We start from the raw sequence: 14,831 nt of genomic DNA, 5'->3' as shown, positions 1-14,831 counted from the left end.
AGTAATTCAAAATAACCAGAACAAAAAAATAATATTACACTTAAAAAAGCCCTAAAGTGGAACATCTCTATATAATAATAAAGACTTACTTTTAGTCTAAAATTTCTTATAGTCCCTATTAACCTGACTCAGAGTCCTTTCAGACTACACTATAACTTAAAAGATCACCTCTCCTTTCAAGATAATATAAATCCACAGTTCAAAGCCTATACCTCAGAATGACATTCCATATTAATAACAAGACATGTGGAAAGTATGGCTCAGGGCTGAAGAACAACTACCACAGCACAAGCTTATTCCACGTGTGTTTAAAACATACACTCGAGTGCAACTGGTAAGAACTGCACTGAAGTGGCCTTCCAAAGTCTGGATTTTGTGCTTGGTAACACCAGCAACCTGCAGCATGACCCGAAGCAAACTCTCCTTTTGCCCTTTGACCACCCTGTGTATTTATAATGTCAACTCATTGTAACACAGGATTTCTTGTGACAGGGCATAAAAACTGCATTGCATAATGGTGCCCTATACCTGGAGGAACACTCTAGAAGTTGTTCTAATATTAGATAATGATAGAGAAATGATAATATTAGGAGGCATAGAAAATGCAGGTTTAGAGAGGAATGACTGATATCATCTGTACTTTTCCTGTAATTACTAAAAGAGAGAAAAAAAAGTTGTCCTCACCTGGCTAAGTGTCCCTGATTCATAAGGTTTGCCATTTCTGCTGGAGAGACATCAATAAACCGGAGGAAAGAAAAACAGCTTTCTTCATTGATGCCTAGGTCACAGAAATACTGAAGTTAGGCCAACACATTTCACAGACACTCACAGCTGAAAACTAAATTTACTTCATCCATTTAGGATACACTTCATCCATTTAGGATACACATGACAAATCTAGGTGAGTAAACAGGAGATCTTAATTTAACCCACATATCTTAGAAATACTTAACCTAGTTCTTTTAGAAAGTTCAGTTTGAATCTCTGTTGCCAGACTCCATGTTCCAGTTCATTTCCCAGTGTGGGCAAGAGAAGGGCTCTTACCAAGAAAGAGAAATACATGCTAGGCCCAAGTGCAGTGGACATTTGTTTCACTTATTAAGAATCAAGAGGCAGTGTGAATATTTGCAAATTTGAACAAATATCTTCCAGAACATGAATACCTCAGGATGTCTGTCTCACATGCTCCCTCTCACCCAGGAAGTCAAATGGGTTAGAAGGAGCTGCAGGTATTGGTAGGGAAAAGCCTAGCAGGCCCACCCCCTGTGCACTGTATAGCCCCAATACCAGCTGAAGAGGTCCACACTAACAGATTTTAGCATAGTAATGCAGTCAGTATCTCTCCTGCTTTATACTTCTGAAGATTTTCCCATCTCAGTAGCTGAATGATCTAATTAGGTCTTGTAGGAAAAATACCCAATCATCTATAATAAGTTGTATCTGCCAATATCAGTAGCTTTTCTGGGTTTTTTGCTCATTGATAGATTCTGGGACATTTGCATCTCATCTAGTTTCTAGCTGAAAGTAAGTTGGCAGTTTAAGATACAACACAGAATGTACTGAAATGAATCCAAGATTTCTTAGAATTAAATCTATGAAAAATTCACATTAGATTAAAAAGCACTAATCTCTTGAAGCAAGTTAAAACAAGACAGACTGAATTAGGATACTGCACTAGGATTAAGCAGCAACTAAATGACAAGTTATCCAACGGATTATTCCAGCTGCTTTCCATTGTTTCCTCTCTGAGCAAATTAAATGTACGTACAAACACAAACAAAATTCTAGTAAGTTCTTATCATATTATCTCAGAGAACTAATTAATCTGGCCTCTCAGTCCTTCCCCCTGAAGAAGAAGGCAGATTAAAATCCAACTTGCTTCAAAAGACTGAAAACCTACCCTTCCTGTGGAAGAGAGACTGCTGGATGTGGTCTGGTGCAAATGGCGAAAGTAAAACCCGTAACCACCTGAAAATTAAAGGAACAAAACCAAACAACATCAATAAGAAGGTGTTAACATATAACATGTTCAATCACACAATCACTTCTTCATGGTAAGTATTTCAGTGCTCTGAATATCTGGAACTGGACAGCAGTAGAAGGAAAGTGCCATCAGTCTAAGTACACCAGGTAAGGGAGCTAATTAGCATTTATAAAAATAAGTGTAAGTAATAATACTAAATATGCTAAACTGGATAGGAAGTGGAATAGGCTTGCCTGTCCCGTGAGTGGTTGAAGACCCTGATCTGTCCATGACGGTAGAGGAACTTGGAAATCTGGTATGGCTTTAGGGAGATGTGAAATGGAGACCAAGTTTCTTGTCGCTCAAACAGCTCTGGGTGATTGCACACCTGTAAGACAGAGAGCGTGTCAAAAGCTGGGAGGAATTAACTTAGTCCAGTGCAGCATCTACATCCCAAATCAACCATGACCAATGATCACTGAAACTTTAGTATTGCTTAATATTGCATGGTTATTTTAGTGTATCTGCTCTGAATATGGTGTCAGACCTTTTGCTATTCATGTAACAGCTATTGCCTCTTCTTCCCAACTGAATGGCTTCCTTCAACCAAAGCAACCTTTGTAACCAAACCAACCTTTGTAACCAAACCAGTTAGCAAATGCAAGCATCATAGAGCTAAAACCCTTCTTCACCCAACATCAATGCTACACTGCATCTGAAACACAACTGAATTGCATGCCAATTTGCTTGCCTATGCCAGATTTTTTTCAATATGGTGTCTTCTAGAAGCCACATCTTAGTTTGGTGCTAACCAATGATCATACTTTTCAAAAATTATTATTTAAAATAGCCTTACCTTCCTAAATTGCATGACTAGATTCATGAGACTACTAGTGGTGGTCTGTGCTTGCTGAGTAGTGCCCATTGATGACTGCAAGAGGTCATCAATAGATATTTTGTTTTTCAGAGCTTGGTACAAGAGCTTCTGTCGACTTGTCTGCTGGCAGTACATAAGAATTTCAATCTGCAAAATGATAATGAAGATTTAGCCATTTCTTTCTCTAAAATGAAGGATGATAACATTAGTGTACATAGAGCTGAAACACACCTTGAGGAAAACAAACTTTATCAAAAAATACATTTATAGGCAGTTGCATTCAGGTGTGCATTTCAGGATCTAACCTGGAAAGGACTTGACTGACAGGTGTGTTTTGGAAGGCTTGTGTAATGATGTGGGAGACAGACCTTTAAAAGTACATGAACACAACTGAGTAAACAGATGGATTCTTAAGAAGCTGACATCACACCTGCAGCTGATCAGTTTAAAATGTGACTTCAATTCTACCATCCTACAGCTCCCCACTCAGACCCATGCTAAGGAGTGCCAGGACCACAGTAGCGACGGGCGCATTGCACAACAACAGCGTCTGTGGGAAGGCCACTGAAATAATTAAGCTCATCAGAACAGACCAGATGTCTCTCAGCCAATGTCTCTCAACCTGGGGACTGCTGACTACAAGTTCATCTAGTATTGCTAATATACATGTGAAATTAAGAGACTGGCAAGAGAAAAGAGCATGATGCTGCCACTATGTATTTCTCTGTACAGGCAAGCAAAAAAAAAATCCTAAATCCATGCCAAATCCTTCACAAAGGCAACTGGAAATGTTTATCACCCAGTAATTGATGTATTAATCTCCTTCATGGCCATTAGGGATACTTCTGTCAACTTAACCAGGACTGAAGATATTTCATTTTTAACAGGTAACAAAATACTTTCCCAAGAAAAATGTTTATTAATTAGAAGTTCTTCAGTTACATTCACATCTAATGACATTGCTGGGATGAGGTGCAAGGAAGTGAAGGTTGAAGAGAAGTCTACAGTCAGATTTCAGGTATGCAGACTGACAAACAAGTTTGCAAAAACCAGATCAGAGAACAGAGCTACGACAATAGAGCTGTAATATCCATTCCAGAGAAATACTTTTTCTCACCTTATCTGACAGTTCATTTTCCACATCCTTTTTGATTCTTCTCAACATGAAAGGCTTCAGGATCATGTGCAAGCGGGATAGCTGGTCTGAAATAAAGGGAAGGGGAAAGAAAGAACAATTACTTAATCAGAAAGGAAAATTATATAGTGTTTTACAACAAATTAAGTCCCTAACTGCTCAGCCATTTCCCCCATGGGAGTTCTTACTGCATAGAATTGATATTTTTCTCTGCTGATTTTTCTTTTTCAAATGAGTGCTGTGCTACACTGGTTTTTTCTATTAATTACACAAGCTATATTACAGACAGAAACAGAAATTTCAACATAAACTATCAACAGCAATCCAATAATTATGCTCCAATCCCATTATGCATCCTCTGCTTTAGATGCCACATCTCATAGAAAATTTAGCCATTTTTAGTTCAAAAAGGCAAAAGATTCTTAATATAAAAATCATAATAGTTACACACTGCACTCACTCTCATCAATAGCAGATTTGTTCTCTGCATGGCTCTCTATGTCCTTAGAAAACCACTCATTGAACTCTTCATGGGAATCAAACAGTGTTGGCATGATAAAATGCAGCAGGGCCCACAGCTAAAAGGAGAGGAGAAAACACCAGATTAGCAAAAGTCATCCTAGTGTGGATAAGGTAATTGGGGATCCCAAAAACTTGCAGCTCTTCATAAGCAAAATGACTTCACTAGATCATGAGACATGGCAAAATTAAAACAAAACACCAGCTGCATTCTCTTCCTGCCTCCCCCCACAATGCCACAGATATCAACTTAACAGAATCCCATTAGAAAGCAGTGACAAACACATTCTAACTACTGCAGCCAACAAAAGGAAAAGTCACCAAAATTAAATTTCATCTAATCTAAGTTTTACTTCAAATATCTTTAGTGGCAAGTTTCCATATTTTTCCCTCCCAGGGCTGATCCCATGTTTGTCTGCCAGTGGTTTGCTACAAGCATGATCCCGCAACCACAAAAATGCAACAGATTTCTCAACTGTTTACATATATTTAGTGTGTATAATTGTTACAAAGAAAAATCCACTCTTTGGAGCTCCCAAATACCTCAGCCATTGTGTTCTGGATTGGGGTACCAGTCAATAACAATCTGTTTCGGCACTGGAACTGTAGTAGGATCTTCCAACGAACACTGACGAATAAAAGCAAGAAAAATCCTTTATAGAGAAAACTGTAGAATGATATGAAACATAAGGTATTTTAAGGCAAATTGTTTCCAGTGAGTTTCCCAAATGATCTTTGGATGCCACTGGACAAAACTATTACAGCTGTTCCCCAGTCTTTCAAAAGACAACTACAGGAAAAATTAACCTTTTTCCAATTTAAAAAAAAAAATAGTGTGTAATTTATTATATTTTTCTAAATATCTTTTTTATTCATTTTTAAAACAAATGCTTACTAATAAAGTCTCATGATCAGAACAATTAACTTTCCAAAAGAAACAGGTACTTTGAATCAGAATGTAATGTATTTTTCGTACTTTACAAGAGGAAGCATATAGGCTACTGTGACAGGAGTGCTGAGCTATACATTAAAATAATCTTTGAGGGGTGGTTTCCCAAGAATGCTGAAGAAACAAACTTTGGTCAGAATCAGCCTGCATCTAAAGTAGTCCTCAACTTACTGCAACTTGGACAAAGGTTATGGGAAAGCAATAAAGACAGACAAATCCATTACTTGAAAACAAACAGAAAATTTTCTGGCATAGAGTCTCATAACACAGACTGGGCTTTACTGCAGCCAACAGTACTCATGGGGTTCTGACCTTCATTCATGTCTGGAAGTGCCACTGAATAAGGAATCAAAATAATGCATTTAATGGAGCCAATATAAGCAATATAAGCTAAGGACTACAGACCATTCACTAGGCAGAATTATTCAGGAGGGAAAGTGAACAGCATTTCACACTGTTTTGTTTAACTGTCCTGTGCTCCATACAAGTTCCTGCTCCAGAGCTACCTTTTAATTATATTTTACATATTTGGAAAATCTAAATGCAAAAAACCTAATGAATCTATCCCATGTCAGAGAGTTATACAGAATATTTAACTGGGTTAGATACTTAAGGGGTCTTATGTGTGTCAATTTTAACTTCTATCAATTTATGTTCTCTTGATGCTTTCTTGATACTCCTCCAAGAGGCTGATACACAGAAAAGATTTTGCTTTCAGTTAGTTTATTACCTGGAGCTACTCTTGAGTGCTTGTGCTTCATCCAGCACCATATACTGCCACTTCACTCGCTGGAAATACTTCACATCCTGCACTACCAGCTGGTAACTGGTAATTACCACGTGGAAAGGAGCATCCTGAGTATACAATGTCTTCTACAACCACAAAAGGAGAAACAAATGTCCACATAATGTAGGTACATTGTCAAGAGTTCACTGTAATTTCAGATTTCTGTTTTACAATCTTCTCATTACTATCGCATTTTTCACAGCTGACTTGTAAAATTATATCACAGTTACTCAACTAGTGGACCTGGACTTCAGCCCTTGAACAAATTCAGACCTTTCTTAAAGAGCAAGGCAAGACAAGACCTAGGTACTAAACCTGACAAAATGCTATCGTTAAATAAGGAACAATCTTGACAGAACTGCAAGGATTCTGCATTGGGATATCCCAAGCTAGGTTACTCAAACAGAAGAAACAGTCCTTGACACTGAAACTTCCTGCTTTATTTACAGAGCTCTAGTTCTTCATCTGAACCCCACACCACATTCAATTGCCCTGTATGGTATTGCTCTTCAGCACAAGAGAAGTCTTCCACCTCATTATCTTAATGAAAATGTTACTCCAGGAATTAAGAAACTCTGCATCCACACCACTAGCCTAGTTTGGTTGACATGTAGGAACAGTTTCTGGTTTACTGTGCACAGAGAAAGACAGTTAAAGTACACATTCATGCTGGCATTACCTGACTCCAGAACTTTCTGATCACCTTTCTGTCATGGGGATTTCCCCAATAAGGTAGCACCTGAAAAAGTAAAAAAATCAGAAGGACATTATTTTCAAATAATGACACCAGCTCTGGAATTATATAGTCTGTAGTCTACAAAATGACATACTTCTTTCTCCAAAACAACAAAAGGGGAAATTATCTTTTAACCATCAAGAAAAATCAGAAAGCATTTTAAAATACTTCAATTTACTTTAATAAAAAGAGCATTCCAGGAAAAGGCATCAAGAAACTTTGCCTGATCAAGCTATACTGAGAATCTAAAAATGTCCATTAGCATTTAGCACAAACCTTCTAGTCAGGTTTTTTCCCAAAAATTAAAAATGGTACTTTGCTTATGGCAGAATGAGGTCTGCACTCAACTGCTATAGTTAAAGCTAGAGGACTAGAAGGCTTGTTGCCTGTTTAACAACCTCCATGGTCCTGTTGGTTTTCTATTTCAGAACTGACCTCAAAAAGCTGAGATGAAGTTAAAATGTCTGGCATGAATATATTTAATATAAGAATTTTAAAATCAACCACTACTGCCAGAGAAAGCCTTTAAACTATCTGCAGTTCAAAGCTGTTACTGAGACCTTTGCACAGCACTGAATCCGGCCACTGGTTAATAACACTGTACTGCCATCTCCTGCCTGCTGGAAAGACTTACAGTCAGCTAAGACTGGGAGGTTTGGGAGGGAGGAAGAATGCTGCTTGCTGAGGTGGTGAAAAGTCCTACAACTTCAACTGACAAGTTCCAAAAGCCTTTAATTGAATACTCTTCCAACTGTTCTGTTTGTAAAACAATCAGACTGCCTAAAAAGTGATTTGTCTTTTTGTTTACATATTCTGCCAGGGACATAAATTCACTGTGATTTACTACAAGCAGAACTGACTGCACACTTCTGTATGATTAGAGGAAGAAACAAAATGGTTGAAAAAAAGATTGATTAAAGTTATAAACATGTGACAGTAAGTTTAGAAAACTTATTTTTAAAATACATTTTGTTCCATGGATGAGGTAAACATCAGCATGCAATAAGATCAGCATGCCAAAGAACAGCTATACAATGATATAAACAGTTTGGTGTTTAAGTCAAAAAAGAGAAAACTATCTTTTCACAAGCATCCTGACTGCATTTTTCAAACATTTGCTGTATTTCATTCCTGAGAAGGAGAAAGCATAAACAGTTGCTTGCCTATTCCATACGATGAATAGATCAAAGAAGTGAGACAAAGCAGATAGATTGGCCAACAGCTCTCAAGTTTTTTCATCAAGAGCCCCTATTATTTTGGGCTATGAAAAGACATGAATGGATCATTTTTAGGCTGTGTTGGCTTTTCTTTTCTTTTGAATACCTCCTCAATAACACAAGTGTTTGAATTTCTTCAGTTGAATTTCTTAGTTGCTTTAAAGGCTCAGTAATGCCAATTTATTCCAAAATACAAGTCACTGGAATAAAAAGTATCGAACTATGCTCTAGCACAACTTCTCTTCATACAGATACCTCAAACTAAACAACACCACAACCAATGTACAGTCTCACCAGGGTCTCCAAAGCAAGCTATTTGGTAAAAGCTAAGTCCTTTAATTTTGCCTTGCCCCAGATTCAAGTATCACTCATAGTTACACATTCAAAGTTTGTTCCTCATACTTTTTTAAGTAGCCAAGACATTCAAACAATTAGCCTGATGCTACTGGTATACTGGTTACTCACAACTAGGTGTCTTCTACTGTTTTCTGTAAAAAGGAAAATCTGATGTTTCAAAAAAACAATCAAGACTTCTTTATATCAAAGGTTATTATGTTAACAATGCAAATACTTAAATTATTATCTGTTTCTCTTTGCAGATGTAACTGCAAGCTTCTAACATTTTTGCCTATCCTGAATTCCGAAATTACAGCACTGTTTTAGCAGTACACATTTCTTTTCAAATTTTCCTTTGCAACACTCCACTGGGGGACAGGTAAGCAGCTTGTTTTTCAGTAACTGATAGTTCCTTGCTTTCTAATTTACTGTTTACTATTTCTATTTACTATGCTTTCACATTCACAATATACCTGAAAAACTCCATGTTTTCTTTCAATATTTTTGCTCTTATCTATTTGTGCTTCACTTCTTTGCTTTTCCTTGATTATTAACTGTATGTCCATAGTTGTTCTATTTTTCTGTAATAACTGCATTTTACTTCCCTGTTATCTGTTCAGCATTTCTTCACATACAATCTTTATCTGACTCAAATTCACATGAATGACTGAAAACACAGCTCTAACCCCAAAGACATTACACAAAACTCGGTATGTAATTCTTGGTTCTGCTGCCAGGCCCACATGTTACAATTACACACACTTGCTGAGCTACTACAGTTACTTACTGAGAAGGTGTCTTTAAGTCAATGCACAATGAAAACCATGTGATTAAAGTCAGAATATTTTCAAGCCCTAAATAACTAAACACTTCAGAAAAAAAACAGGATGGGAAAAATACCAGAAACAGGCCCATTACAGAGTTTCATATTCAGTAAGCACCCAGATATGATACAGAACTCAGGAGAACAAAATTATTTGCTCTCAAGGAAACAGAAAGAAATTCATTGGACATCCTTATTACCTTAAATTTAGGTACAAATCTGGCAAACTCCTGGTGCCAGTTGTTCAGAGTAGAGGCAGGTGAAATTATTAAAAAAGGTCCCCAGATGTTCTCTCTCTGGAAAACACATATAAAAAATTAAATTTAAAAAAATAATTGAAGTGAAGTGATAAAGAGATGGTTTGATATGGCTTTAAATCTACTAAATGACAGTGACTACACAAGAGGGAACTGTATGCAAAATAGCAAAACTCTTCCAGCACAGCAGGGTGATACAAAATCAAACAGAGCAGATCTAATGTTTAACCAAAACTTACTTCATAACAGCAAAGTTCTTCCCAGAACAAACTCCTTTGTTTCTGAGAGTTGCCACCTGCATGTTACTAACAGCCCCTGTCGTTTCGATAAGAACTTGAGGTCATATTGAAAAACTTTGCTCTGCCACATCACAAATTACAATGCTCTCTGGGAAATAACTGAGTTGATCCATTAATATATTAGCAGTTACAAGCTGGCCCTCCTAAGGGAGAGGCAGAAGAACAAAGCGCTGTGTAACCTTCGAAACACCTCAAGGTGCAGTGTCACAGGAAGACAAGCTTATCTTGTTATTCTCTCTATACAGATGAGCTCAAGAACCTTCAGCTCTGCACACTTTTACAGTATTTTGGCCAACAGTAGCAGTAACATAAAGAAATGCACACAATTTGGTCACTAGTGCAGCTAATTTTACTTCTAGTATCACTTCATTGATATCTCCTATTTAGGGCAAGTGACTGGATTGCAATCAAGACCTTTATTTTTTAAATAAATTTATCTATTTCTGCATTAAGAAGTAAGCTTCTGTTGTTAATTCTGTTTTGTTTGTCTGCCCTGGCACAGAAGCATCGCCATGCTTCCTACAAAACCCCATTGGAATATGGAAATTAATGCTAATTTCCATGAAGCTCAGAATCTGAGCACTTTGATCTGTAAAGCTCAGTGAACCATCAAGTGTGCATGTTCTCTCCTGAAGCTTTTACACTCAGTGCAAGTGAGATTTTACTCTGTGAATAAATGAAAACTCTATATAAATAAAAACTGACAAACATTCATATTTGTAAATATTTCAATGGCTCCATGTGGAAACAATGTATAAAATACCCTTTAAGACATTTAAGTTTTAGAATTCAAAATTCATTTCCAACATGTGAAAAGTATGCATCTTCTATCAAACACACTACCCAGGAACAAGGTATAACCCACCTACCTCAGCCAGGTGTGCAAGGAGAGCAATACTTTGTACTGTTTTACCCAGACCCATTTCATCTGCCAGGATTCCATTGATGCCCTGCAAAAGATCCATAAATGAACACCTTCACTTAACTACTTTTTAAACTACAAAGAACTGGTAAAACAGTTGCTACTGAACTGAGGGGGAACAGCCCCACTGTAACAACTCTGAAACTTTATCATCTCTTGCATCTGCTCCTGAGAGATAATTGATCTCAACTACATTTCATTCATCTCTCAGTCTTATTTTTCCCCTAAGCCTCTCTGCACTTCATGATCCCACTGTGACCTGGGCACACTCACAAGGACAAGACTGCCTGCAGTTTATCTGCTGGCCCAAGCTTGAAACAGTATGCAACTCCAAGCAGAAGTCTCCTCCATGTATGATCTAAGTGATAAACAGTTGTATAAACCACACAAAGAATACTGAACTCAAAGCCCCATTCAAAGCTGTTATGTACTAAATAATCAAGAACTTTGATTCAATAATCAAAAAATAATCAAGAACTGGTACATGGCCTACCTAGTACTTTTCTTTTTTCCAAATACATTAAATATCAACTATACACAGTCTATTTTTAAAAACAGTTGATTTTTGGGCCAACTTTAATGATTTCAATAATCCCAGAAGTTATAAAAATTTGCAAGATGCACTAATATACCTGCTCATACAGGTTGGCCAGCCAATTCATGCCTTTCAGTTGATAACCTTTCAGTTTTCCATTGAAAATGGTAGGCTGTGGAATATCTTCTCCTGCTCGGATAGATGGGTTTGCTAAACTGTAGCTCTCTCCAAATCCAGTCCCGGATTTGTTAGCAGCCCGTAAAGCAGCTGCCCGGCTCTCCTTTGCATCTTCATCAAATGATCTGGTCTGAAGAGGAAGAGGAAAGTAATGCATAAGATGGTGAATATATTAACTTATCAAGAAACTGTAGTGCAAAGGGCTTTACAATTCACATTAAGACATGATACTCGTCAGAAATGAAGAGAAAATGAGTCTGTTCCACAAGCCCAGTAGCCTTGTGTTCTACTGGTTTAACACAAAATGTGTATATGGAATTAAATTCAAATCTGGTCCCCAGATTAACCTGTTTGACTTGACTGCTATGAAAGATCCTGGTACTGTGGCTTCTGCCAATTACTCTGCTTGCTCTTCTACTTCATGGATCAAAAAAATACATACCCGGGCTTGATGAATCTGGTAAGCATCCTCAGCATTCTTCAGAGCTTGGGCCTTGTAATAGTTGCTATCTGAAAATACCAGACCCATATTAGAGCTCTGCATCAGTAACCACCCAAACACACAGAAAAATTCCAATAATTGCAGCAGTCCTCCTTGCAGAGGGACTGCTGCAATTATTGTGCTTGAAATTGTTAAGTTTTCACGGTAACACACAGAGTACAGTAAATTTCAAAAGAGCGCAAGGAAAGCACTGTAGATGAATCATTTACCATAATCTTCTTGGGTGATGTTGACCACTACTCCTCCACCAATATCAATCTGCCTTTGGGTAGAGCTGTCTTCCAGTTTGCGCAGGATTTCCTCCTGTATCCCGTCATGTCCAATATCTCGTTTACGACTCATAAAATGGGCATATAATTCAGTTTGTGTGATCAGGAAGTTCAGTTTTCGCTGCTGTCTCTTAGCCTAAGAGAAGAGCATTTACCAAAAACAAAAGAAGGGGAAAAAGAGGCAGGACAAGAGTTCCATGTTAAAATATAATTAAACAACAACAAAAAAATCATCTAATAATGTATCAACAACCAATCTATTTAGATTATGTTAAGCACATCACTTTGAAGTGCTACATTATTAGTTGCACATAAGAACACTGACCAACTCCATAAATATCTATACTAAAATATAAAAATGTTGTAAATGAAAAGATTTTTAAATTCAGTAATCATTACAAAAAACACCATAATCCATTAAAAGAAAGTTTCAAAATTTTGTTTACACTGAAAAATAAAAATATCAACAAAAAATAGCATGACTTTAGTGGTTTATGGTAAAGGAACTCAGCAGTTAAGAAATGCTCTCATGGCAACCTCACTCCCATATTCTGTTACTTATTAGTAGAGGGAATTATGGTAGTACACATGAGTACATCAATAAGTAATAGATTTGAGATATTATCATTACTCAGCACTCAGCAAGGCATTGCAAAAGCTCTGTTCACCCTTAGGCTTTGGCAAAAAATGCAACTGTTAAAATTTGTCTATTTATCTAAGTCAGCAGAAAACTTTACCAAATGTTAATGAATTTGCAAGAATGAAAGGAACACAATAAATGCAAGCATAATTTAAGCATTATAATACCTTATATTTAGTTTTAAGATTCAACCTTTCCTCATATAAGGTATACATATCTAAAATAACAACCACAGTTTCACTAGAGAGCTTTTACAAGGAAACTCTCTTGAATTCAATCCCTTTTACTCTGTAATAGAGTCCAAGAAGTTGCCAGTTGGCTAACAAAAAAGCAAGCACAAAAATATTCTGCATCTCGTACAGAAATAACAGAATCATCTTACAGCAGCAGGGGAAAAAAAGAACAGGACAAAAAAATTCAATGTCAATGAAAAAGTGTCTTCCCTTCTGGATCCAGAAAGATATACAAACCATTACAAAATGTTGGCCCTTACCAACACTGAGCTGTGTATGTCTGGGAGATATGCACAGCTTCTGATTCCTTCCTCAATTTCACTCAATTATAAAGAATTTATGCAATCTGAAGGGTTTTTTTAATCACCTCTTGCTAACATTAGAATAATTACGTCAACAAAAATAAGACAGCAGAAGACATATGTGGAATAGGACCAAAACAGAACAAATAACTGAATTTCATGGCTTGGATTCAGAAACTCAAATTATCTAGTCACTTCTGTGTCTCCTCAGCATATGAAGTATCAGCAATCTGTGATTTTGCTGTACCTCTCTCATCTCCTCATCCAGCTTGCGTTGCTCCAGAGCCTCCTTCTCAGCTCGTTTCCGATGCTCTTTTTCCACCTTTTCATACTTTTTCCAATAGAGAAGCATCTCCTTGGTGAGACGACGTGCTCGTGGTAGAGTTTCCTTACAGTTTTTCTGGGCCTGGATAGCAGCTCTACGGACCTCCCTCATGCACTGGTGGGCCAGCTAGAAGGAAATAAGATTTGGGAACAGTGATAAAATGGGCAGATTGTAAAGAAAGCCAGCAAGAAACAGTATCAGATTTAATTATAACCAAGTCTGATACTTCAAAAGAGAAAAAACTGTAATACTTTACTCAGCAGCAATATAAATGAATGAGACACTTGAGCATAACCCTTGAAAAGTACTCAGAAAGCTGTTTGTAAGCAAAGTTCTCCAGGTAGAAACAATGCCAATTCTCAGAGAAGACTCTGATGAGAAGATGGATTGCTTTTGCAATCACTTGTGCTGAAAACTGCTCTATTTAAAATCTCAGGTCCTCTACATATTTATCTAAATTAAAGCACTTAATATTCCAAGAGCCCCTTTGATTTCAACCAGAATGCTTAAAACCAGCAGGTTTTAATTAGTGGATAGATGGGCAACTCAAAAGTTGAAGCGTACCAAAGCCACTAACGTACAGTATCAAAGATTAGTAAAGTGTACAAACTAAATCTTTCAAAAGCCAGAAAGATCTCATGAAAGGAACTCATGTTGTTTGTTTCATCTGTTGCTTATGAAACAAGACAAAACAACACAGCTAAAAAATGAAAAGCCTTATAATAAATCACAATTACTTGTATACAGTTCTTTCTCCTATACTGCCCTGCTAGTATAGTCAGTATTGTAAGAAACAGAGAGGTTACAGTTTGCTTATTACATCCAGTACAAGGAACAGTATGAAACTAAACAGCACCTACCTTTTTGCTGTTGGTTAGGAAGAGGTTACGGGCTGAAGCTTTCTGTTTGTATGCCTGTAAAAGAGCACAACCTGTAAATTAGTTAAAGGGTAATAGCTTCACAGTATTTTAAAAAAATCACTATCTAGTCTTCAGCAGGTACATGCACCAACTTCAGTCATGGACACT

The 14,831-nt window shown here is 37.1% G+C and overlaps 1 protein-coding gene across 3 annotated transcripts in view; it reads right to left on the bottom strand.

Moving 5' to 3' along the window:
* INO80 (INO80 complex ATPase subunit) overlaps positions 1-14,831 on the bottom strand; it is a 74,644-nt gene that overhangs the window by 43,933 nt on the left and 15,880 nt on the right. For all 3 annotated transcript variants that reach the window (XM_074543024.1, XM_074543023.1, XM_074543025.1), the window contains 16 exons: positions 14,664-14,717; positions 13,726-13,929; positions 12,244-12,439; positions 11,975-12,042; positions 11,453-11,662; positions 10,768-10,848; positions 9,543-9,638; positions 6,910-6,969; positions 6,174-6,316; positions 5,038-5,122; positions 4,436-4,553; positions 3,958-4,043; positions 2,820-2,987; positions 2,218-2,351; positions 1,901-1,968; positions 685-778 (listed from right to left, as the gene is read on the bottom strand). In XM_074543024.1, coding sequence (XP_074399125.1) covers positions 685-778; positions 1,901-1,968; positions 2,218-2,351; positions 2,820-2,987; positions 3,958-4,043; positions 4,436-4,553; positions 5,038-5,122; positions 6,174-6,316; positions 6,910-6,969; positions 9,543-9,638; positions 10,768-10,848; positions 11,453-11,662; positions 11,975-12,042; positions 12,244-12,439; positions 13,726-13,929; positions 14,664-14,717 — 1,865 coding nt within the window. The remainder of the gene's footprint in view (positions 1-684; positions 779-1,900; positions 1,969-2,217; positions 2,352-2,819; positions 2,988-3,957; positions 4,044-4,435; positions 4,554-5,037; positions 5,123-6,173; positions 6,317-6,909; positions 6,970-9,542; positions 9,639-10,767; positions 10,849-11,452; positions 11,663-11,974; positions 12,043-12,243; positions 12,440-13,725; positions 13,930-14,663; positions 14,718-14,831) is intronic.

Source organism: Zonotrichia albicollis, chromosome 6 (genome assembly GCF_047830755.1).
Source record: "Zonotrichia albicollis isolate bZonAlb1 chromosome 6, bZonAlb1.hap1, whole genome shotgun sequence".
NCBI lineage: Eukaryota > Metazoa > Chordata > Aves > Passeriformes > Passerellidae > Zonotrichia > Zonotrichia albicollis.
Note: the sequence above shows the minus strand (reverse complement) of the source record. Positions and strands in the feature narration are given on the sequence as shown.